The sequence below is a fragment of the Mixophyes fleayi genome, chromosome 5, assembly GCF_038048845.1.
Source record: "Mixophyes fleayi isolate aMixFle1 chromosome 5, aMixFle1.hap1, whole genome shotgun sequence".
NCBI classification, from domain to species: domain Eukaryota; kingdom Metazoa; phylum Chordata; class Amphibia; order Anura; family Limnodynastidae; genus Mixophyes; species Mixophyes fleayi.
In genome coordinates this window covers 24,100,876-24,123,725 of record NC_134406.1, presented here as the reverse complement: position 1 = coordinate 24,123,725, position 22,850 = coordinate 24,100,876, and the positions used below count along the sequence as shown (strand labels likewise).

The 22,850-nt window shown below is 39.9% G+C and overlaps 1 protein-coding gene across 2 annotated transcripts in view; it reads left to right on the top strand.

The window, feature by feature from the left end:
- The window catches only part of LOC142158160 (pituitary tumor-transforming gene 1 protein-interacting protein-like), a 67,456-nt gene extending 45,154 nt beyond the window's left edge, over positions 1–22,302 (top strand). Inside the window, exons 6-8 of one of the 2 annotated variants that reach the window (XM_075211850.1) lie at positions 3,916–3,962; positions 14,795–14,884; positions 19,317–22,302. In XM_075211850.1, coding sequence (XP_075067951.1) covers positions 3,916–3,962; positions 14,795–14,850 — 103 coding nt within the window. In that variant the 3' untranslated portion in view covers positions 14,851–14,884; positions 19,317–22,302. The remainder of the gene's footprint in view (positions 1–3,915; positions 3,963–14,794; positions 14,885–19,316) is intronic. The other variant, XM_075211851.1, reaches the window with a different exon arrangement.
- The last annotated feature ends 548 nt before the right edge of the window (positions 22,303–22,850 follow it).

Below are 22,850 nucleotides of genomic sequence, written 5' to 3'. Positions count from 1 at the left end.
AAACCAATGTTATTTATCCATGCTCAGTAATGCACTCTTCATTGTAAATATCAGTGTGTGCATTAAAAACAAAGCAATATGTAAACACAAAGGCAACTCACAATACTTTTGTTTATAAAGTAGATGTCAATGTATATTGGTAACATAATCACTGGACAGTGCTGTGGCTCTGTGCAGTCAGTGCTAGAAATCAGCACAGTCAGGACCTCTTTCTGCCGTTTGTCAACAAAGAATAAAAATTATGTTACAGCATTAATAAGGGCAAGTTTTCCTGAGCTCCTTGCACGGGACCCTCCACAGTTCTGCTAGTTGTGGGGTTGGGTACGATATGTGAATGTGTCCACACTTATACTGTCTACATCAAAATGGTGACCGTGTAAATGTCAACATTCATTCTGTTGACATATTTAAAATTGTGACCAAAGCCGGATTAACATATTGGTCTTTCTGGGCTATAGCCCAGGGGCCTCAGCAGCCGGGGGTCCCTAACACTTAATGCTGACGATCGGGTCCCATTCATTCAAGTTAGGTGGGCGCATCTAACAGCAAGTCTGATGCTGTTAGCTGCCCTGCTGTCAGTGGGGGCGCTGTGCATAGCCTGCTGCTTAGTGAAGAGGTCCGGTGAGACTATGACATAGTCTCATGAGACCTCCTCACTGACCAGCGCGCTGTGCACCTCGCACTCACTGACAGCAGGGCAAGGAATAAGAAGAGGAGCTACCAGGAGCCTGACGGCTGCAGTGAAGAGGACCTGGTAAGTTTCTATGTATGGGGGAGAGGAGGTGATACACTAGGGCCCACATTGGCTTAATCCGGTGACTTTCAACAGTCACAATGTTGACATTCAAAGAGCAGTGCCAGTGGCAGCCAGTGGAGCTGCCGGCGTTGCAGCCGCCAGGTCCGGCGCAGCACAGTAAATATGTAAATTTAAAAAACAGCGGCCCCCATCCATCCCAAACAGATGAACCCTAGTGCTGCCAGCCTAGGCTGGTGCTAGCAAATCAGGGGGGAACAAAAAGCGATTTTAGTGGAGCTAGCACTAGACTTTGCTGGGGCTGATGGCACTATAGCAGGTGAATCCGCAGCGTAGGGTCCCCCTGCCGTAATGACAACCAGCCCCAGACTGGATTCCTTAGGGAGATGGGGTCCGCAGAAGAAAAAAAGAAGCAGACACCCCCAACCCCCTACCTTAGGGTTACCCAGCCCTGTGCTGAAAGCACTAGGACACCTCTCACCCTGGGTGGTGGGTGTGGAGTAATTAAAAATTATTTTATAATAAAGACACCATTTTTCCTTGATGCACCACAGGTCCCAGCAAGGCCAGGCTGCCATTAACAGTTTGGAGTACTACAAGCACCAGCATACCCGACAAACTTTAAATAAAAGATACCTCTCATTGTAAAAATAATTTTATTGTAAGTAAATAAACAGTAATACTCACCAACTACCAGGTTCTTAATCTGTAATAATTCCAATGGTCTGTGGTTCTCCCAAAAATGACCTATAAAAATTAATCCCAGGGTCAGTGGGTTTTATGTGGTTATTTTTTAGCTAGGTAATGTTCACCTTAAAAAAATAGACTCAATAGTGCACAATTAGTATCAACTACATTCTTGTATGTAAAAATTCTATCCATATAAAAATTAAATCTAAAAATCTGTCAAAATGGTTCTTCCACCAACATGTACGAAGTAACTGTAAATAATAATAAAAAAAACTGTTTATATCTAGCTGCATAGTAGACAGTTTGCTAAAAAGAAAAAAAAAAAAGTTCATTTTTAATTATAATTGACACCGTACTGTCATATCTTAATATGACTGTGGCAGTTAATATGATTGTGTATGCAGAGTAGGAAAGTTAATAATTCATGCAATCATTTTCCAAACAAGTTAATTACATGATGTGTTACACCATCAGAAGTTAAGTAGTGGCAGTAATTGGGTTTAAGATTACATTCAGCCACTGTATTATTCACCTTTTACATCCCCTTAAGTATCGCTTACACAATGTTATCAGGTTGGTATTTTAGAAATAAAATAAAAAAAAAAAATAATCCTTGCACAAGGCTTGCAAATGAATATGATGAACAGAGAATTACTGGGAAACTGAAGAACACGCCAGTCTAATAAAACTTCCCTTTTCAGTGCTGATAGACACAAAATTGCATTTTGGGTAGAATGACCTATTTGTCACTTAATGATTTGCAGGCCCTTTGTCCAGCAGAGCTTCTGAACGAGAGGGCAGCATTTCATAGATTGCATTTTTATTCCGTGAATAAATTGATCCTTCTCGCTACTTGACCGTGAACGATAAAGAAATAAAACTTTTATTTTTTTTATACTTTCTTAGATAGTACAGCTTCACTTTCAAAATGTTAGTAAAATAGTCCCATGCAATTTATTGATGATGAAACCTTAGACCCAGTCCTCACTGTGTAACATTCATGATCATTGTAAATGTGTAGGGGAAAATGTCATGAACATGTATTGGGAGCATTTATATAAATTGTCTCGCAGAAATACTCCAGTACTCCATATCTGTGTGAAAACATGAGGTATTAGTTCATATTTTGATCAAAACATTTAAGCCTGCATCCCAGCGTCAAGGGCACCTCATTATATGCAGGTCCTATACTGACCAATATGCTTTAAACACCATTATAATGCAGCTAAAATCAGATGCACTCACCTCCCAGGTATAGGGGCTTACATCTAGCAAGTACTGTCTTGTAAGCAGTGTTATGCAGTGTTAAGGATAAGCGCTGAAAACTGTCTTTTTGTTTTGTATGCATATATGGTCATTTACATTGCCACGCAGCTGGTACCATATACATTATGGGATATACCGAGCGTCGGCTTATTTTTTTCGCAGAAATTCTGCACAAAAACAGTTTTGTTGAAAAATAATTGACACAAGTGCTGTACATTTACAAAAACTCTACTAAAAATGGTGCCTTGTTCTGTGCTAGTAGGAAAATTACCACATTTTTTGTCATAATTGCTACTTACCCTTTCAGAAATATTATGCCACAGCCCCCAAGGTAAACCCCACCCCTCTTTTGTACAGGGGATCGTGAAATTAATACTTTTCAGCACACCCTGCGTTATATTTATAGAGGACTGATTCTATTTGCAAAAAGAGTTTTTCTCTCATTGGGAAGCTATATAAAAAATAGCATACATTTTCAGCTTTTATTAGAAATGCAATCCATCATTGAGTGGGAGAATCCGACAAATCCTTTGTTACACCTTTGGCCACCCAAATCTAAATCCTGATTCCTGTGTGATTGTAAGAGCCTAGGACACATACAATACTTTTCTCTTCTAGTAAATAAAACATTAATTTTAGTTTTAACATGTAGGTTCCTCTTGCAGATGACAATTTGGCTTAGTATTTGGCATGATATTTGCAGCTGAATTTGATATTTGGCTGGATAAAATACAAATGAAAAACCCCAGCAGCACAGAGGGATATTAGACTGTTCTCCTGTCAATCTGGTGCTCTATGTGTATTTAAGTATAATGTCACAAGTAAGAGATCACAAACCTTGTTTAACACCCTATTAGCGGACTAGCAGGACAAGTGGAGTCTCAAATGTTTTTCCCAAGCACAACACCTAGATGGCAAGGCTTTCTGAAACTTGTAGTACATTTCAGACTTGGTTGCCCAAGTCTGAGACGTTAAATCCAGCCTTCAACACCACAAAATAAATACTCTTGGTGAAGAGGTGCCATGAACCAGGATCGACCTATTTGGCACATTCATGATATCTGGCAATAAAAAGATCAAAGCTACAATTAATGAGCGCTTGTTCCTTTAAAATATAAACCAATCTGTATATCTGTGAGTGAGCATTTATTTGTAATTGTCAGGTATCTTGTCCTTGTCTGATTTTGTGCTTTAATTATTTACAGAAAGAACAAAAGGACCGTAAAACACAATGAGATTCGGAAGAAATATGGTATGTTTATTTTTATTTATTTTATTTTTATTCATTCACTAGTTCTCTTGAGAAAGTGTAGAACAATGGCCTGTTCCAGCTACCTGCAACTATATTGTGAGAACCTATTACTTTTATTTTTTTATTTATTTCGAGCTTGTATATGTAAATCAAACTGATCACTCACAGGAAAATCCTGTCCGGTCAATTGGCCGGGTCACTGAACACGTTTGACCAGCCTAAGATTAAAATGCGTGGGGTGAGGTCCAAGCTCTCGCCATTAGAACCTTCAGTTACAGCCAACTGAGAGATGTTTAAGAGAACAGAATTTGTTAAGGATAATCACTGCTAATTGATCCTTAAATTGACCCTGTTTTTCAGCATTAGTGAACCCTGCAGTACAATCCCTATTGCTTTTGTATAGTAAATGTACTTCCTTCAATTTTTCTTATGGATTTTCTAAATTAATATATGTTGATGATTAGTATTAAACATGCAGAAAATTACATTGTAACTAAACGCTCCTTAACATATCATGATGCCGTCCATCCCCGTATTCCACGGATAGTCTCGGGTTTTAAATCCGCGTAATGACCTAGGGGGAAAAAAAAATTCCTAGGCTGCCGTCTACCCGGGTCCCATGGTTGCTGCAAACAGAAGCAGCAAATTTAGTTTATCATCATCACCATTTATTTATATAGCGCCCCTAATTCCGCAGCGCTGTACAGAGAACTCACTCACATCAGTCCCTGCCTCATTGGAGCTTGCAGTCTAAATATATACACACACACACACACACACACACACACATACACTAGGGTCAATTTCTTAGCAGCCAATTAACCTACCAGTATGTTTTTGGAGTGTGGGAGGAAACCTGAGCACCCGGAGCAAACACGGGGAGAACACACGGGAAGAACATACAAACTCCACACACAAAAGGCCATGGTTGGGAATTGAACTTGTGACCCCAGTGCTGTAAGGTAGAAGTGCTAACTACTGAGCCACCGTGCTGCCCACAACATATCCAACATTAAATGTCAGTGGGGGGTCCAAACACATCCAGTACTCTCTTACAGCCATAGTTTTTGGCTTGGGCTGTAAGCCAAGCACAAGGAAAAATGTTTGCATGGTTGCATGTAACAGCCCCCCAGCTATGGGGAACAGACACCTTTTTGAGAAAAAAATTCCCAGGTGGTAGAGAGAGCAGCTTTGAGGATTTGTTCCTGGAAATGTCCACATTTTTTGATATTCACAGTAAAGTTCCTCTTATATTGCATCTTAAATGTAATTATTACCATGGATTCATAATCTCTGGGTTTTATACATTTGTATCTATTGAACATGAGCACATATGGCCTGATTCATTAAAGATCTTAACTTGAGAAACTTCTTATTTCAGTCTCCTGGACAAAACCATGTTACAATGCAAGGGGTGCAGATTAGTATTCTGTTTTGCACATAAGTTAAATACTGTCTGTTTTTTCATGTAGCACACAAATACTTGATAGCTTATTTGTACATGGAAATTTAAAGTTGATATTTGTGTGCTACATGAAAAAACAATCCGTATTTAACTTATGTGCAAAACAGAATACTAATCTGTATAGTAAACGTGAATATTATAATACGTATATGCCACTATTAATAGTTATTTAGAATACAGTGAGACAGCACAGTAGTATTATTACTACTTCTTAACAGTATGTTCACCTAATGTCATAGGTCAGTATGTTCATTCACACAGTGTTTTTACTATTTCGCTAATTGAATTTATGTAATAAAGATATTAATCTTAACAGAAACTCATTACATTACGTACAGTAAAAGAGTGCCCTGTATACACATTTTCTTTATCCCCTTCCCCCCTTCTTTTTCCCCTATTTTTTGGATGCCATGAAAAAACATGTCACTTCGAAACGGTTTTATTGATACATTCAAAAGAAATGTACATTCAAAGATAATTTATCATGCATTATACACGAATGGGGCCTGTTGACCAGTGGCCCAGCATCTTGTTCCTCCCAAAAAAATGACTTTTGGGTTTATGAAGTGGGATCTACCTAATGTAAATACTGATATATTTTGTCGGTCTAATATTATTCTTAACACCTTTGTTACATATACTTGGTAAATGGCCACCATCACTTCAGAAGGCTTGATACTCAATGAGCTCAAAATTCCAGAAAAACTATTTCTATTAAACTACAAGTCCAAAGCTTTCCAGATAACAGATCTGGGGCTAGATTTACTAAGCTGCGGGTTTGAAAAAGTGGAGATGTTGCCTATAGCAACCAATCAGATTCTAGCTGTCATTTTGTAGAAAGTACTAAATAAATGAAAGTTAGAATCTGATTGGTTGCTATAGGCAACATCTCCACTTTTTCAAACCCGCAGCTTAGTAAATCTAGTCCCTGATGTGTATTTATTTATGTCTAGTTTGAAATTTAAATCCAGCCTTGGACCAACATGACTATGAGCGGCGTAAACTTGAAAATAGAGAGAGAACATGGTTTGTATGGATGGCCGAACGCGAATCACAACACGTTACTCATGCTGTTCCCCTCTAACCATGCCATTACTTCAGTATTATTATTATTATTGACTGGGAAGGGTTAGTATAGCAGGCTTGGACGCTTCCCCCACAGAGGGGCTCGAATGGCCCCATTTATCCAAACAAATCATGCTCCATCTGTATATTGTTCTGAAGCAATAATGAAATATGTAACAGTGCAGTCTAAAATACCACATTTTTAAATGTCTTTTTTTACTGTTCATTTTACAATATCTGGTGATATTTAAACTGAATACATTTAAGCAGTAATTTAATTCATTCAATTTCAAAAACAGACAAAACCCTATATTTTAAAAAGTCAACTTCCTCCCTCAAGTATAACACTGTTTAACTAAAAACGTTCAGCTGCTTTTATTACTTAGCAAATGCAAGTTATTCATAAGTAAAAATGTAAATACGTTCTTCTCATCTGAGATTCAATTAAGATAAGGAGATGTAAAACGGGCAACTGACAACTACTAAAACACCTGTGGACACACCTGTCAATATCAGACAATTGGTCTAATACAGCAGCATGTGGACCCCGTAAACTCCACACTACCCAATAATAATCTGATTAGTATCGGACATGTTGATAAACGTGGATGGACGATGACCACGGTTGGTCTGCGTGCATGGTCTTCTTCCATCAGCACTGACAGGCAACCATCAAATATGGCCTAATTTTGTCCAATGCTTCACTCTATTTGCTGTTTGAGTGCTTGTCACCTCCGCATTTTATAAAAATAATGTTTATATTGTACAAATAACCTGTCCAAATTCTAAAGGCATCCGCAGGTGGGCAGAAATGGTGGCTCAACACGGGTACCAAACAGCTTAATCTATGCTCAGTGTGGTCACATACGGGTGGCCATTTAGGAAACATTTGATGTTAAGCCAGAACGTTTGGATCCAATTCGGCAAAACTAGTGTAATTGAGCAATGTCCACACACCCAGTCAGACATTACAAGACAGCGTTTTGATCCAGTCCGGACATCTGAATGGTCCCGATCAGATATTGAAATCGACAGTCATTCTGTGCCTGTACTCAACGCTTTTTATAGCCAAATAGGTCTGTAAGACATAAATGGACACCTGTAGGGTAGCTGTAGGCCAGAAAAATGCATCCAACTTGATGGCAATGTATTTTTATATTCTGCAGAATCAAAATAAAATTGTTAATGAATGCATAAAAGTGTGTGTTACCAAAATTATTCTCCAGTCCATAAATCTCAATTTGCTTCAGAGCCGTTTAGATATAATCCAGTGTCCCAGATGCGCGGTCTAAGTTCTGAATAGGATTTCCGTTGAAGTTTAATCTTTATTGAGTGTGATAAACTGTTAGCAGACGGGCTCTCAACACTTCTGGCACTTTCCCTCTGTAATCTTAATGTTCTGTTTTAAATCGCTGAAACAACACTGAGAAAGAAGCTTCTTTTTTTTTCCCCGCAACCTTTTGAAATTTATTGCGGGTTTTGTTTTTTTTGTGTTCTTTATTTTTCTTTATTTTTTCCCTTTTGGTTCATTTTATTTTTGCTCTGCCAGATGACGCGGCAAAATAACAGCTCTGTCTAACGAATAATTTCCTTATGCAAATGGGGATGCTGGAAGATACAAGATTGTTCTTCTGGGGGCTGTTTTCCCTACATGTCCAACTTAATTCGCTCTTAATAAGGATGAGTGACAGAATGAGAAGAGATTTATTAACTCTGGCTCTGAAGATTAAACTACAAAATGTCAGCTCAGGGTTGTCTACTGGGGATACGCTAATATGCATTATTTTTTTTTTCCCGTTAGCCCCCAACCAGCTTTTCTGGTATAATTTAGATGGTAATTACACATTGCTCGGCATGGAGAAGTAAGTGACACAATGAGACAGGCAGAGATTTGTGTTTGAGGTTATATGAGCTTTTTGTTACGGACGTACAGCGGCAGTGTACATGATTACTCTTTATATGGTGCTATCGAGGGCTAGTGTAGTGTTTGCTTATTTCCGTGACAGCTTTGTTTATTCAAGAAATCCTGTTTCTGTTTAACTCCACTGTATTCCCTGGAAGTCCTCCGCACATCATAAAACACAGGTAGGTAACTATGGCTCCCCCAGCTGTAATGGAACTACTAGTCTCAGAAAGCCCTGCCAATCATAGTCTGGCAGGGAATGATGGAACTTTTAGTTCAAAACAGCTGGAGAGAACACAGGTTGGCCATAAACCGTTAATTAAGCAACAATTTATGCTATACTTTTATTTATTTATTTATTTTACCTCCTTTACATGTGTATAAGGCCAGGCGCTGTTTTATTACCATCTTGCGTCCATTCCGGTTTTTGTGAGCAGATGCCTATCTGTAATTACATCATACTTGCCAACTCTCCCTGAATGTCAGGGAGACTCCCTGAAATAGGGGTGATCTCCCTCACTCCCTGAAGGGTCTGGCATTCTCCCTGATGCTGAGCTAGTACAAGATGTGGTTGGCTTCGCCATCTGTGGCATGATGACACAGTTCAGAAATTGTGTCCTATGTCCATGTATTGATGCCTATGAAGGTGGCCATTTTCATGGAGACCAAGATTGAATCAAAGACTGACAGGTAAGACAACATGACTTATGGAGTAATGGAGACAGAAATGTAAAAGACACTTCAGTCTCTAGAGATTCATTAGCTGCTTTTCTTTAACGCATAGTTGCCTACTCTGCCTGAATGCCCGGGAGACTCCCGCATTTCAGGGAGACCTCCCGGGGAAGCAGGGCAACCTCTGGGTTCTTGCCCTGCAATAGACTGAAGGCGGGGCTTAATGACACAAATATTGTGTCATCTTAACCCCGCCCCCTGCTGTAATCGTCCAAAATTGTGACAATGGTTCAGGGGGGTGGGTCAATATGATGTGAGTCATCAAGCCCCGCCCCCGCACGCCCACCTCCCCCGGGATCTCTCTGAAGCCAAAGACGAAAAGTATAGGAGCATCTATCTCTCCTCCGTTCTCATGTAAAAAAAACGTAAATGTGGAGAGACAGAAACAAAAATGTCTGAGGTCTCATGGTCTATGACAATCCTATGCATTTTAGAAGCGTTTCCATTTTTGGGGGATTTTGGGGATTTTTTTGTGCTTTCCGTATATATTATGGCAGCTCCCTGTCGTAAAAGCACTTTCAAAGCTAGCAATGAACGTCTCTTAGAAAGTTATTTCTTTTCTTTTTGTGGCCATGGGACTTTAGCAGCCATTACTTTTGTACTTTATCTTTGACATTTTCTTTGTACGTTGAACATCATTCCTCTAGTGCATGTTATTTATCCCAGTTACTGTATATATTTCAAATAAAGTGCAGTTCTCCTGAGGACAGGGGAGTATTGGAGGAAATGTGTAGATCACGTCATTCTCTGCAGAAAGAAAACTCTGTAGATATTACTCCAGGGTAGCCAGACGTACCTTGTCTATAAAACAAGGTGCGTGCCCCTGGCGTTAAATTTTGATTTAGTGTTTGGTAAAGCCGCCTTTAGATGTTTAGAAAGTAATCTCCAGATAGGTAATTACAGAATCTGCTGATCATAGTCCATAACAAACAAAGGTTTATTTTTCTAAAGGCACCAGAGTAAAATAATAAAATGTGTTTGTTCAGCTGAACCACGGAATGATACCTTCTCTATCTAGGTTTTCATTTCTGTTAGTGAAGTCGACGGGCAAATTGCCCCTTGACCCATTGGATTTACCAGCGATTACTCAATATAAAATTTGCGGCATGATCAATGACTTCAGTGACAACAGCCGTACTTGGGAACGAGAGAGCAAGGCAATTTTAAAATGTCAGGTGCGGGGTCCTGAGCTTCTGCTGATACATGAGAGAGTGATCCTCAAACAATAAGCTTGGTCTGTACAAATAGCTGTAAAGGTCGTTTAATGTGTTCTCATAAAGCCTGGATTCAGAGCAAACAACAAAGAAATGATCCCGATCACACCTGTAAATTTGCACCTACATTTGACGATGACGCGAAGTAACACTAAGGGGGATTGTGTGGGTTTACGCCTTTGTTTACAATGATTTATAGATGCCCTAACTTTTAAATCCAGAGGGACTGATGGTTATTGTGTGAACTGAACCCTTGCAAAATGTGTTTTATATGTTGTAGATTGTACAGTGACGACGTAAAGATGGGTCTGTGCTATCTTCCATTTCTGCAATAGTAGCTGTGTTTGTTCAGAGAATTATCCACACATTGCTCCATTAAATGTCATATTCATGTGAAAGTCCATCCCAGTTCCCAAGTCTTTAAGGGTCTGCATCGCAAATACTATTTGTTCTAGTTTTGGTAAATAATGCCCTTAATTTTGAATAGTTGCACCTGTTTTTACATACAAGCGCATGGCTTAGTGGATAAACAGATTTGACTTCTTCTTGATGGAAGGAGCTTAGTTAGTTGGGGTGATCCAAATTCAAACACATGATTTCATTTAGTGGATGATGCTTTATTTAAAATACTCCTAGAGGAGGAGACTGTGTACGCAGGGGTATTACTAGCTTCGCTGGTGTCCACTGTATCCTTTTAGCCAGGACATATAACTTGCGTTTTACATGCTCGCAGTGACCGGGCCATTACTTTCTATTGAATAGGATTTTGGGTTCCAGGCACATTTTTAATAGGAAAGTGTACTATAGTTCAATAAGTGCAAAACCCCAAGTATGATATTTGCATCATTAAGCCCCTCCCCCCACCACTTATCTATTGTGAGGGCGAGAACCAAGAGGTTGCCCTGCTCGCCTGGGAGGTCTCCCCTAGATGCGGGAGTCTCCCGGACATTCCGGGAGAGTAGGGAACTATGCGTTAAAGAAAAGCAGCTGATGAATTTCTAGAGACTGAAGTGTCTTTTACATTTCTGTCTCCATTACTGAAGTCATGTTGTCTTACCTGTCAGTCTTTGATTAAATCTTGGTCTCCATGAAAATGGCCACCTTCATAGGCATCAATACATGGACATAGGACACAATTTCTGAACTGTGTCATCATGCCACAGATGGCGAAGCCAACCACGTCTTGTACTGGCTCAGCATCAGGGAGAATGCCAGACTCTTCAGGGAGTGAGGGAGATCACCCCTATTTCAGGGAGTCTCCCTGATATTCAGGGAGAGTTGGCAAGTATGATTAAAATGCATAAATGTGACATATAAATACGAAATACCACTCAAATCTGGTGACTTATTTAAAGTATAAATAATGCTCCAACAAGGATTATTTTAGGAGCAAAAAGGGGATGGTCCAAAAATGATATGTAAGACTTTAAAGTGATTTTTTTTTATACTTTAGCTGACCTTCAGATGTCCCTGCAAAGCATCTGCACGGTGGGCCATTCTTGCCTACTCTCCCAGAATGGCAATAAATTAGCTAGGCAAACAAGTGGGAAGGGGGGGCAGGCTCTTTCCACTATTAGGCAGATGGCTACGTTGCAAATATGCCTAATTTATTTATTAGGATATCGTGGACATCCACAGATACGAAGTAAATCCTATATGCGTTTTCTTTAATGGAAACACAGATGGAAATTTTAGCCAAGTTATCCCTGATCTTGGATCAGGATTGTTAGTATTTTGTATCCTGTGTCATAGTGATCTTTTAGAGCTAGTAATAGACTTGTACGGTCTGCTTTCAGATGCTATCATGCTCAGGAGATGAGTCTGCTTTTAATTTACATACTGTCAAAGTCATTTATCCCAGCTGATATAATGGAAAATGCATAGAGTTGTTCAATCCAATTTCCTTGTAATCTAATTCATTATGGATGGAATGAGAACCAAGCTTGCTGCTGTTTGCTGAAGTAAACACTTGTGGGTCACGTCAGACAACAGACCTGCTCTCACTGGGTGATGTGAAGACACAAATAGGAAGCCAAACATTCATTTCGCAGTAAATGTTCCTTAAAGCAGTTACTCTGGCAGAGATGTATGGCTGATTTGTGGATCACTCAATCATAAGTCACAACACGAACAAGAAGTCATTTATTAACATCTGTCTGTGATGTGCCTGACTGACCAGGTACTATGGTGCTACAATGCTCATTGTTAGCTGGCTTAGAGTCCAAAACTATGGGGCATACTTATGACAGGGCAGAGAGACCTATTCCTGACGATAGGGCATATTGTGTCTTCACCCAATACAAACAAAGGGGTTATATTGTGATTGTTGGCAAAAGCATATTTGCCAACTCTCCCGGAATGTCCGGGAGACTCCCGAAATCCGGGTAGGTCTCCCGGACTCCCGGGAAAGCAGGCATATATCCCGCATATTGCAATTTACTCGCCAAAATGACCCGATTTGGGGTGAATTGCGTCAACTTGGCCCTGCCCTCTGCAACAAAATGACGTTTTTGTCGCAGGGGTGGGGCTAAAATGACGCAATTGACCGTGCCCCGCCCTCCAGTCACGCCCCCCTGCCCGGGATCTCCCGGAATTCACTATTCAAAGGTAGGCATGTATGAGCAAAAGCCCTGCCAGTGGTAATTTGCCAAGGCTTCTCCATTTATTTGCATGGAAAAGCCTATTTACCAAGTAATATTGCATATTTTCATACATGAATGTTTTTTGTTTTGTTTATTTGTTTTACAAGTGGGATTTGAATTTCACTGCGCATGCAAAAGTGTAGATCGGCAAAGTGGTAGATTAAGTCTTATACTCCAGGTCCGTATTGCTATGGATGCAGAGCATCGCTCAGTTGCTGCGGGATATTTTTTGGGTTAAATTGCAAAGACAAGTGGTTTGTGGTTATAAAAAAAAAAAAAAAATTCAGATTTCTCACCATTTTTATAGATGTGGTCCTAAATCTAAGACCAAGTTAGACTAACAGCTTAAATGCTACATTTCTGTAAATATGTATGGTGTAGTGGTAAATAGTGTTATATATAGTTGCATGTGTATTTTATTGTATTAAAGAATAGGTTTGTCAACAGGATTTTGAAGCACATTTTAGTACTTTTGTTTGTATGTAATTGATGGTAGGCCTTCTTAGTTGTGCTTCATGTTAAATAGAATGTAAAGCACCTTTTTGAAATCATTCGCCATCTCCTGCTTTATCCATGTTCTCAAGTTTTAAAGTGGGCATAGGAAGAACAGCCAATTAGATTATTTGAACGTTTGCAACAGCACAAAGTATTTCAGGAACTAAGTGTGCTGATCTGGTTGGAAGCAGTTACTTGTCCACATAAGGGATATGGAGGCGAGGAGGAAGTCACAGACTTCAGAGTTAGATAGTAGGAGCAGCACAGAGTAGTGTTGTGATGCTTCTGTGGAGGACATCTATAATATGGCACCCAGACACAGCAAGCTCTGGGGGCGCAGCACAATGTATGCAATTACGTATAAAACAAATGCTTGTCTTGTAAGCAAAAGTATAAATAACCTGTTTCTACCTTGTTGTTAACTTTAGTAATGATAAAGGTGGCACTGCTTGTGTTTAATACTGTATATTACAGAAATAAAGCAAAAAATATATCTGGATCTATGCCAGCTTATTTGAACTATGCATGGTGATACATATTACCTGAACGTCATTGTTTGTTTATATATTACAGAGATGTTTTTTGATCTGTGTAGGGATTAAGGGGTTTCAGTTGCAGTCGTGGGCATTGCTATTTTAATGTCTGCATTTTGACTGTCTACATTGTGAATGTCGACAATCACACTGTCAACATTTGGAAGCGGTCACCGGAATGGAGTGTCCCCCCTTTTTTCTATACTATTGTGTCTGCATTTAGCCTGCCAACATTTCCATTGTCTACATTTTGTAGCCAACCCTCCCAATTCAGGCGCACTATGTCCCGACTCAATGTGTACAGCAGGTGGGGAGATATGATGATGTTTAAATCATCTCCATTAATTGGGGAGTTATGAGTTTTCAATAAACAACGTTTTGGATTTCCCTTATCAGGACTGTTTTACTCGTACTTGTCTACTTTCCATACTTGTCCTCCAGGAGTTGTGGAGGGCAGGTGTGAAAGGAGAGGTAAGTGTTATTTAAGGACACCATTTGTGCCCTTGTGGAAATATTTATGATGACTTATAGGAGCAGATTCAGTTAAGTGTGAGATCCTGCAATGTGCTCTGGCAGGCATTTCTGGGCATCAGTACTAAAACATTGCTTATAAGTGTGAGCAAAGTTAAGCGATATTATAGTACCTTAACATCCAGTGGAGTATCACCATAAGGATCCTACTGAAACCTACACTTAATAGAATGTGCCTCTTATTACATCACAATGCCCCTAAATGTTCACTGAGGTGGGTGTGGCTTGATGATGTGATTTGTGTCATCACAGCACATCCCCGCCCACTTTGCAGGCAGATAAACCTCCTGGAGAAGTTCACACCTTAATTCCGGGAGTCTCCTGGATATTCCGGGGGAATAGGTGAATATGATGCTATTGTTTTGTCATCATTTTGCCCCTATAACCCACATCCCTCTTTGTGGTATTTGGTTTTTATAGCTCATTATATTATACATCGCTTTATGTACTATATGTAAGTATTTGTTGCAAATGCCTTTAGAATTCATAAATTCCATTATCTGCATTCTACATGCAAAATGATTTGCTGCATTCTCCACTACAAGGTTATTTTCAGCAGTAATGATTATCCTGTACTAACATGCAAATGAATTAGCATCTGATATGTTGCTATGGTAACACTACCTTTTTCCTTGGCACCAAAGTTTATCAATGTTCACCAGTTGCAGTTTCCTTTTCTAGCCTTTAAAAAAAATATTGGTCTGCAGACATGTAAGCAGCAGGGGAAAATCTTATTAAGCAGGATATCTTGTATCATGGCTGGTGACATTTACTCAGAGAAATATACAGAACAGTTTTCCTAACCAATCCCCATAAGGCATAGTCCTGATTATTTTAACCCTTCGTTTACTTTGTAAGAGATTTTCATGAGAAAGAAAGGAAAAAAAAAAAAAAAGACAAAGGCAGAATACATGCAAACCGTCTATGCATTGTTACATGTTGTTCATCTTGAACTTCTTATATATTTCCTTGGTTGGCTACATGATGGGAATTTATTTTATCAGTTAAACTTGAAGCAAAGTGAACAAGTTTTTGTGTAGTATGTAAATTTTGTTATAGACGATGGGATTTTATTATGCAAGGACTCACAGATAGACTTCATGGGTACACAAGATAACTTTCGCCAATTGGAAAAGGCGAAGTTAGAGCTGCTGTTCACAGAGTGAGCACAGTGCAGTCACAGTCTATTTAGCAGGTTAGTGTGTGATTGGATAGTGATGTCACACAGTGAGCGCAGTGCAGTCACACAGTCTATGTAGCAGGTTAGTGTGTGATTGGACGGTGATGTCACACAGTGAGTGCAGTCACACAGTCTATGTAGCAGGTTAGTGTGTGATTGGATGGTGATATCACACAGTGAGTGCAGTCACACAGTCTATGTAGCAGGTTAGTGTGTGATTGGACGGTGATGTCACAGAGTGAGCGCAGTGCAGTCACACAGTCTATGTAGCAGGTTAGTGTGTGATTGGACGGTGATGTCACACAGTGAGCGCAGTCACACAGTCTATGTAGCAGGTTAGTGTGTGATTGGATAGTGATGTCACACAGTGAGCACAGTGCAGTCACACAGTCTATGTAGCAGGTTAGTGTGTGATTGGATGATGATGTCACACAGTGAGTACAGTGCAGTCACACAGTCTATGTAGCAGGTTAGTGTGTGATTGGACGGTGATGTCACAGAGTGAGTACAGTGCAGTCACACAGTCTATGTAGCAGGTTAGTGTGTGATTGGATGGTGATGTCACACAGTGAGTACAGTGCAGTCACACAGTCTATGTAGCAGGTTAGTGTGTGATTGGATGGTGATGTCACACAGTGAGCACAGTGCAGTCACACAGTCTATGTAGCAGGTTAGTGTGTGATTGGATGATGATGTCACACAGTGAGTACAGTGCAGTCACACAGTCTATGTAGCAGGTTAGTGTGTGATTGGATGGTGATGTCACACAGTGAGCGCAGTGCAGTCACACAGTCTATGTAGCAGGTTAGTGTGTGATTGGACGGTGATGTCACACAGTGAGTGCAGTCACACAGTCTATGTAGCAGGTTAGTGTGTGATTGGATGGTGATATCACACAGTGAGTGCAGTCACACAGTCTATGTAGCAGGTTAGTGTGTGATTGGACGGTGATGTCACAGAGTGAGCACAGTGCAGTCACACAGTCTATGTAGCAGGTTAGTGTGTGATTGGATGGTGATATCACAGTGAGCGCAGTGCAGTCACACAGTCTATGTAGCAGGTTAGTGTGTGATTGGACGGTGATGTCACACAGTGAGTGCAGTCACACAGTCTATGTAGCAGGTTAGTGTGTGATTGGATGATGATGTCACACAGTGAGTACAGTGCAGTCACACAGTCTATGTAGCAGGTTAGTGTGTGATTGGATGATGATGTCACAGAGTGAGCGCAGTGCAGTCACACAGTCTATGTAGCAGGTTAGTGTGTGATTGGATGGTGATGTCACAGAGTGAGCACAGTGCAGTCACACAGTCTATGTAGCAGGTTAGTGTGTGATTGGACGGTGATGTCACACAGTGAGTACAGTGCAGTCACACAGTCTATGTAGCAGGTTAGTGTGTGATTGGATGGTGATGTCACACAGTGAGTACAGTGCAGTCACACAGTCTATGTAGCAGGTTAGTGTGTGATTGGATGGTGATGTCACACAGTGAGTGCAGTCACACAGTCTATGTAGCAGGTTAGTGTGTGATTGGATGATGATGTCACACAGTGAGTACAGTGCAGTCACACAGTCTATGTAGCAGGTTAGTGTGTGATTGGACGGTGATGTCACAGAGTGAGTACAGTGCAGTCACACAGTCTATGTAGCAGGTTAGTGTGTGATTGGATGGTGATGTCACACAGTGAGTACAGTGCAGTCACACAGTCTATGTAGCAGGTTAGTGTGTGATTGGATGGTGATGTCACACAGTGAGCACAGTGCAGTCACACAGTCTATGTAGCAGGTTAGTGTGTGATTGGATGATGATGTCACACAGTGAGTACAGTGCAGTCACACAGTCTATGTAGCAGGTTAGTGTGTGATTGGATGGTGATGTCACACAGTGAGTACAGTGCAGTCACACAGTCTATGTAGCAGGTTAGTGTGTGATTGGATGTAGATGTCTAGGGGTGTAGGAACCGGGGAGGGGAGAGGGGGCAGATTTGCTCCCCACATAATTTATGTTGGGTGGGCAAAGACTGTGTTCCCCTCCCCCCATGAACTTCTACACAAAAGCCTTCATGCTACTTTCTGGAGTCATGGTATCTGTTCTAAACGTGTGAAATTTTTTAAAACTATACATTGTCTTAGTATAACTGCCAAATGTTCTTTAATATAGATTGCCGTAGTATAGATTTGATTTGTTTATTTAAAAAACTCTATAGTGTTCAGTTCATAAACATTTAATAAATAACCTGTATTGATGATGAACAACTAGCTATTCACTTTTTACTTTTACCCTGAAATTTGTACAGTGCGTCCAGTAACAAACATGAGATATAGCTACTTAAATTTATAGCACCTACCATAACCAGTGAGGCAGTGACTATAGATTTAAAAATACTCCCGTTAAAATGAGATTAGGCTGTCAACGAAATCTGAATAAAGACTAGGTTGACTATGAAAAATGTAAATTTTTAAGATGAACAATTGAATTTATCTATCTTTCTAACAGCTATTATATGTATTGGTAGTTATTAATAATATTTATTTAATAATGTATAAATACATTTTTGGACAACCCCTAAAACACTGACAAAAATTAACATAGAATTGGGAATCTTTGTTTATCTGTAGTCACTGTTAAAACTGTTGTAAAACGACTTGAGATACCAAACACAGGAAAAAGTGGCTCCAAGCCCTATAGTAGTCTCAGCCTTTTGCGCTACACCCCTGGTGATGTCACAGAGTGAGCGCAGTGCAGTCACACAGCCTGTTAATAAGTTAATCCATGATGTGGATAGTGATGTCTTCTCAACAGCCTGACTAATCAGCCATAAATTTACCTACTGTTTAGACTGTGTGAACATGCTGGTCTCATAGTCTGATGTGATACTTTACCAGAACGTTAATGTGCAACCTTTTGTGGGTACAGGTAGTCACTTATACATTCAGTTCAGGTACAACTTGAATGCACATTTACCTTGTATGGTGACGTGCTATTATGTAGAACAGGAATTTTCAACTCTAGTTTTTTGGGGTGTTGTTTTTTAAAGACAATTTAGTTGACTAAATTGTTTTTGAATGCTATACCTGAGCTGAAACAGATATTTGAAATCTGTGCTGTGAGAAATCTTGGTCTACATCAGTGACCTGTGAAATTCAAACTGTGTAAAAGATTCTCTTAGAGATTAAACTAAAACTGCAATACCACTTTTGACAACCAGGTGGCCCATTCAGTCACACCATATATGTATTCTACAATGTAATTTGTAAACTATACTTGGGTAGAATTCATATATGCCATACTCTATCTAATGTTTTGCACATTTAAAAAAACATAAAATTGGAATTGCACCCGTGAAATTGTGTTTACCGCCGTGTTAGTTCCCATTCTGCTATACCTTTTACTTTTTGGATCCCTCCCTTCCAAAACCCCCATGCCTGCAACCCTGTTGACAATGTTATTGCTGCTTGTATTTACGATTATTGCCCATTATATCAGTGTAAAAGTAATTGCTATGTTTTTGTTACTTAGAGTTAGGGGCCTTGTGTGTGATATTACCTGTGTACCACGTTGTATTAATAATGTCATTTTGTCTACCTTCTAGGTCTCCTGCAAGATACGGATCATCCCTACAGCAAATTTGATGATGAATAAATCTGGATAAGATATCTGGATTCGGCTCCGTCCCGCTGCATGAGTAAACCCCGAAGATGTTTTTAGTTGTTGTTAGATCATATTTAGTGTATGGATTTAGAAGCGGAGTGAGGGTTGGCTTTTAATTGTTTTGTTGTTTATTTTACTCTTATCACCTTGTATTAACCATTTTGTTTATTTTGGATGTGGTACCTATTTGTGAATGTGGTACCTATTTGTGAATGTGGTACTTTTGTATTGTATTATTATAAATTTCTTGTTTTATTATTATTATTTGTTTAGTATCAAAACAACTCGCCCTCTGCAATGTATTTAACCATACGGGATTCCTGCACATCTGTCCCTGAAATAAGGTTTGTTAGGTCACAGTGTTTACTGACATTAGTGCATGTAGCAGGAATATCCTACAGTAACCAAATTGATATTTGCTTTCATTAAGCTGATTCGCATTAGGATGAGCAACATTGCTTTAATTTATTGGTGTGTACCTGCCCTCTTGCAGCTTTTGCTAATTACATTGCTTTCCAACGTACATTGATTTTCAGTTGATATCTAGTTTATATCTCATTTGTTGCCATGTGTACAGCCCATTTCACTGTATTATTATACAAACCTATGTTTCTACTTAAGAATCTACTCCTTTGATGCTGTTCGATATTGCTGAGATCCTTTTTTTCTTTTTAAACAAAAACTAAATCTTGAACATTCTTTACTCTTATTTTGTAAAACTTTGTGTGTCATTATTCTGTTGGAATTATACCCATCATGACCTTGCGTGAGGGCAGCCATTTTGTGGCTAAACAAATATATAAGAGAATACAGCAGGGGCAAACGCAGGATTTGTAGAGGGGGGTTTCAGCGCCACGCCGCCAGTGGGCGTGACCAGTATGCATGGGGGCGTAGCTATAATATTAGACAGTGCTTGGCTGCTCTCCAACTCTTCCTATCCCTATAATATACATGAGCAATGCTGCGTGCACTACTGTTAGGTGCCTGCAGCTCTCCCTTTTCAAGCAGAGCTGTGTGAAGTGGGAGCAGGGTCCAGCCACCTCAATTATACAGTGCCCAAGGCTTGGAGGGGGGTTTCCAGGCACTAGGAACCCCCCCCCCCCCCCCTGTTTTCCTATGTACTGCCTATCACTTTACTAGAAATTGGTGACATCACTTAGGCATGAGGCACCAGCTGACTCGTTCCTCAGTGATGTCATAAGTTACTAGTGGACTGAATATTGGTTCAGCCACAAAATATCTGCCCCTACTGTGTAGGTGATGGGCATATATACGTATTCTCCTGGAATGTCTGGAAGACGATGTTCTTGGAATTCTCAAGGAAGAGTAGTTTGAGTAAAATGTAATTAATGGCTACATTAAAACAAAAGTCCAAAGGAGTATTTCCTACTGAATTATATGTGTGTCTAGTACCAACGACAGACGGTTGCGTTAAAAATGAGCACATAGTGAACAGGCTGTAAGATGCACTGCCGCACAAAAAATGCATTTTGTACGTTTGTAACAACTGTTTTGTTGCATCTGTGAAATACTTGAAATGAGAAAAAAAAATACTGTTTTATTCAATATTAAAACCTGCTGTATGTTTTAATTGTTTGCTTATTAAGTTGTATATCCCATGTAATATTCTAGTATCTTCTAACTGAACTCATGGTAAAATGTTTGACAATGTTAAATTGGTTGTTGAGTATTTTGAACAACCCATTCCCTTTTGGTAGGACCCCAAACCTCCACGGGGGTCCCACATCCCCCCATCTTTCCCTGTTTGCAGCCGCCTGAGCTTCCGTCCATTCACAGAATTGTCTTCTGTGATATGTAAATAATGCGGCAGCTGACTGGTTTTGATTGGCCGTACATCCTGTCCATTCAGATGATGCATTACTTACACAGCTTAGCCCAGGGGGTAGGCAACCTGCGGCTCTCCAGGTGTTGTGAAACTACAAGTCCCAGCATGCTTTGCCAGTAGATAACCAGCAGATAAGTGGCAAGGCATGCTGGGATTTGTAGTTTCACAACACCTGGAGAGCCGCAGGTTGCCTATCCCTGCCTTAGCCTGAATGGGTTTGAATTACATGTCCAGACTTTGATGCCTCAAAGACAGCACTTTGCTCCTCGCTTCCTGTTGCCAGCAGCTGCAAAGAGGTAATGGCAGGGGAACCGCCAACGCTAAAACAGAAGGGGTTGTCCAAGTGAGCAAAACCCTTTAAACCAGGATAACATGTGTAATATATTTCCTGTTACTTTGATGAATAAAAAAAAATAAATTAAAATGAAGGTAGAAAATGAATAATACTTTATTAGAGTTTATAAATGTAAGGCATTAGGCAATCTTCAGAGGTGAAATTATTGCTGGACTACATCTCCCATGATGCTTGACCAGAAATCTAGTTTTGGGCTTTTAGAAGTTTAGTGTCGTCACACTAACAGAAGCTGTTATGTGGTTGATAGGGTTTACAGCATGTGTCATGCTTATACCATATTAATAAATAATCCCAATCATACTGCATCATCTTATTGCAGCAATCCCACATAGAATTTTTTGTCTTTAAATAGCAATAAAAGGTATAGTACCTTTTTAAGCATGCACCTATCCTCTTACTGATTGTTATCTTCTTTTCAAATGCTCTCTGGTTGCAAAAAAAATGGCGGAGAAAGCAGATGAGACAGAGCTCAGAGGGGACCCTCCTCTTATAGCTTGTCACAGTAATTTGTTATGTTTTTGTCCTGAATTTTGCATGGGTTTCCTACTTTAAGATCATATAACAAACGTGTTTGGACAGATACAGGCTCTTTGTGGACACAGCAGCAATAACAGTTATTCTCTACCCTGTAATCATAAAGAAACTAATGATACTAACAGAAATCGTATTCACTCTGAATGGCATGATTGTTATATTGCTTAATAAATTATGTTTATCTTTTTTTTTAACTGTGCACCTGTTTTTATTGTACTAACAATGTATTAATACACCACTCTTCTGTTTGCTGCTACAAATTGTAAAGTGCATCTGTTTCACCTAGTGCACCCACATTACATAGGACAAGCAGCCTTAAAAGTTACCTACAGCATATCTCTCAACTGTTCCGATTTCATCAAGATAGTCCCGCTCTTACGGCTGTGTCCCACCTGGGAACATGCTTGGGAATGATGGGGGAAAGCAGCCTCTGGGGGTGTGGCCACGCCCCATAACATTTTAGCCACACACCCTGCCTTGCTACCAGGGACAGACATTTTGGGAGGTATGTTACAGGCTCGAAAAATCTAAACTTTAAAATACAACCTGGGGTTCAAAGAAAAAATATAAAGGTTACTTTGCAGAAATCCGCTATAAATCTATGTCCTCCTTCTCATTCTTCCTGCTATAGTGCCTAAGACAGTGTTGGCTAACCTGTGACACTCCAGGTGTTGTGAAACTACAAATCCTAGCATGCTTTGCAAATATATAGCAGCTTATTGCTGGAAGGGTATGCTGGA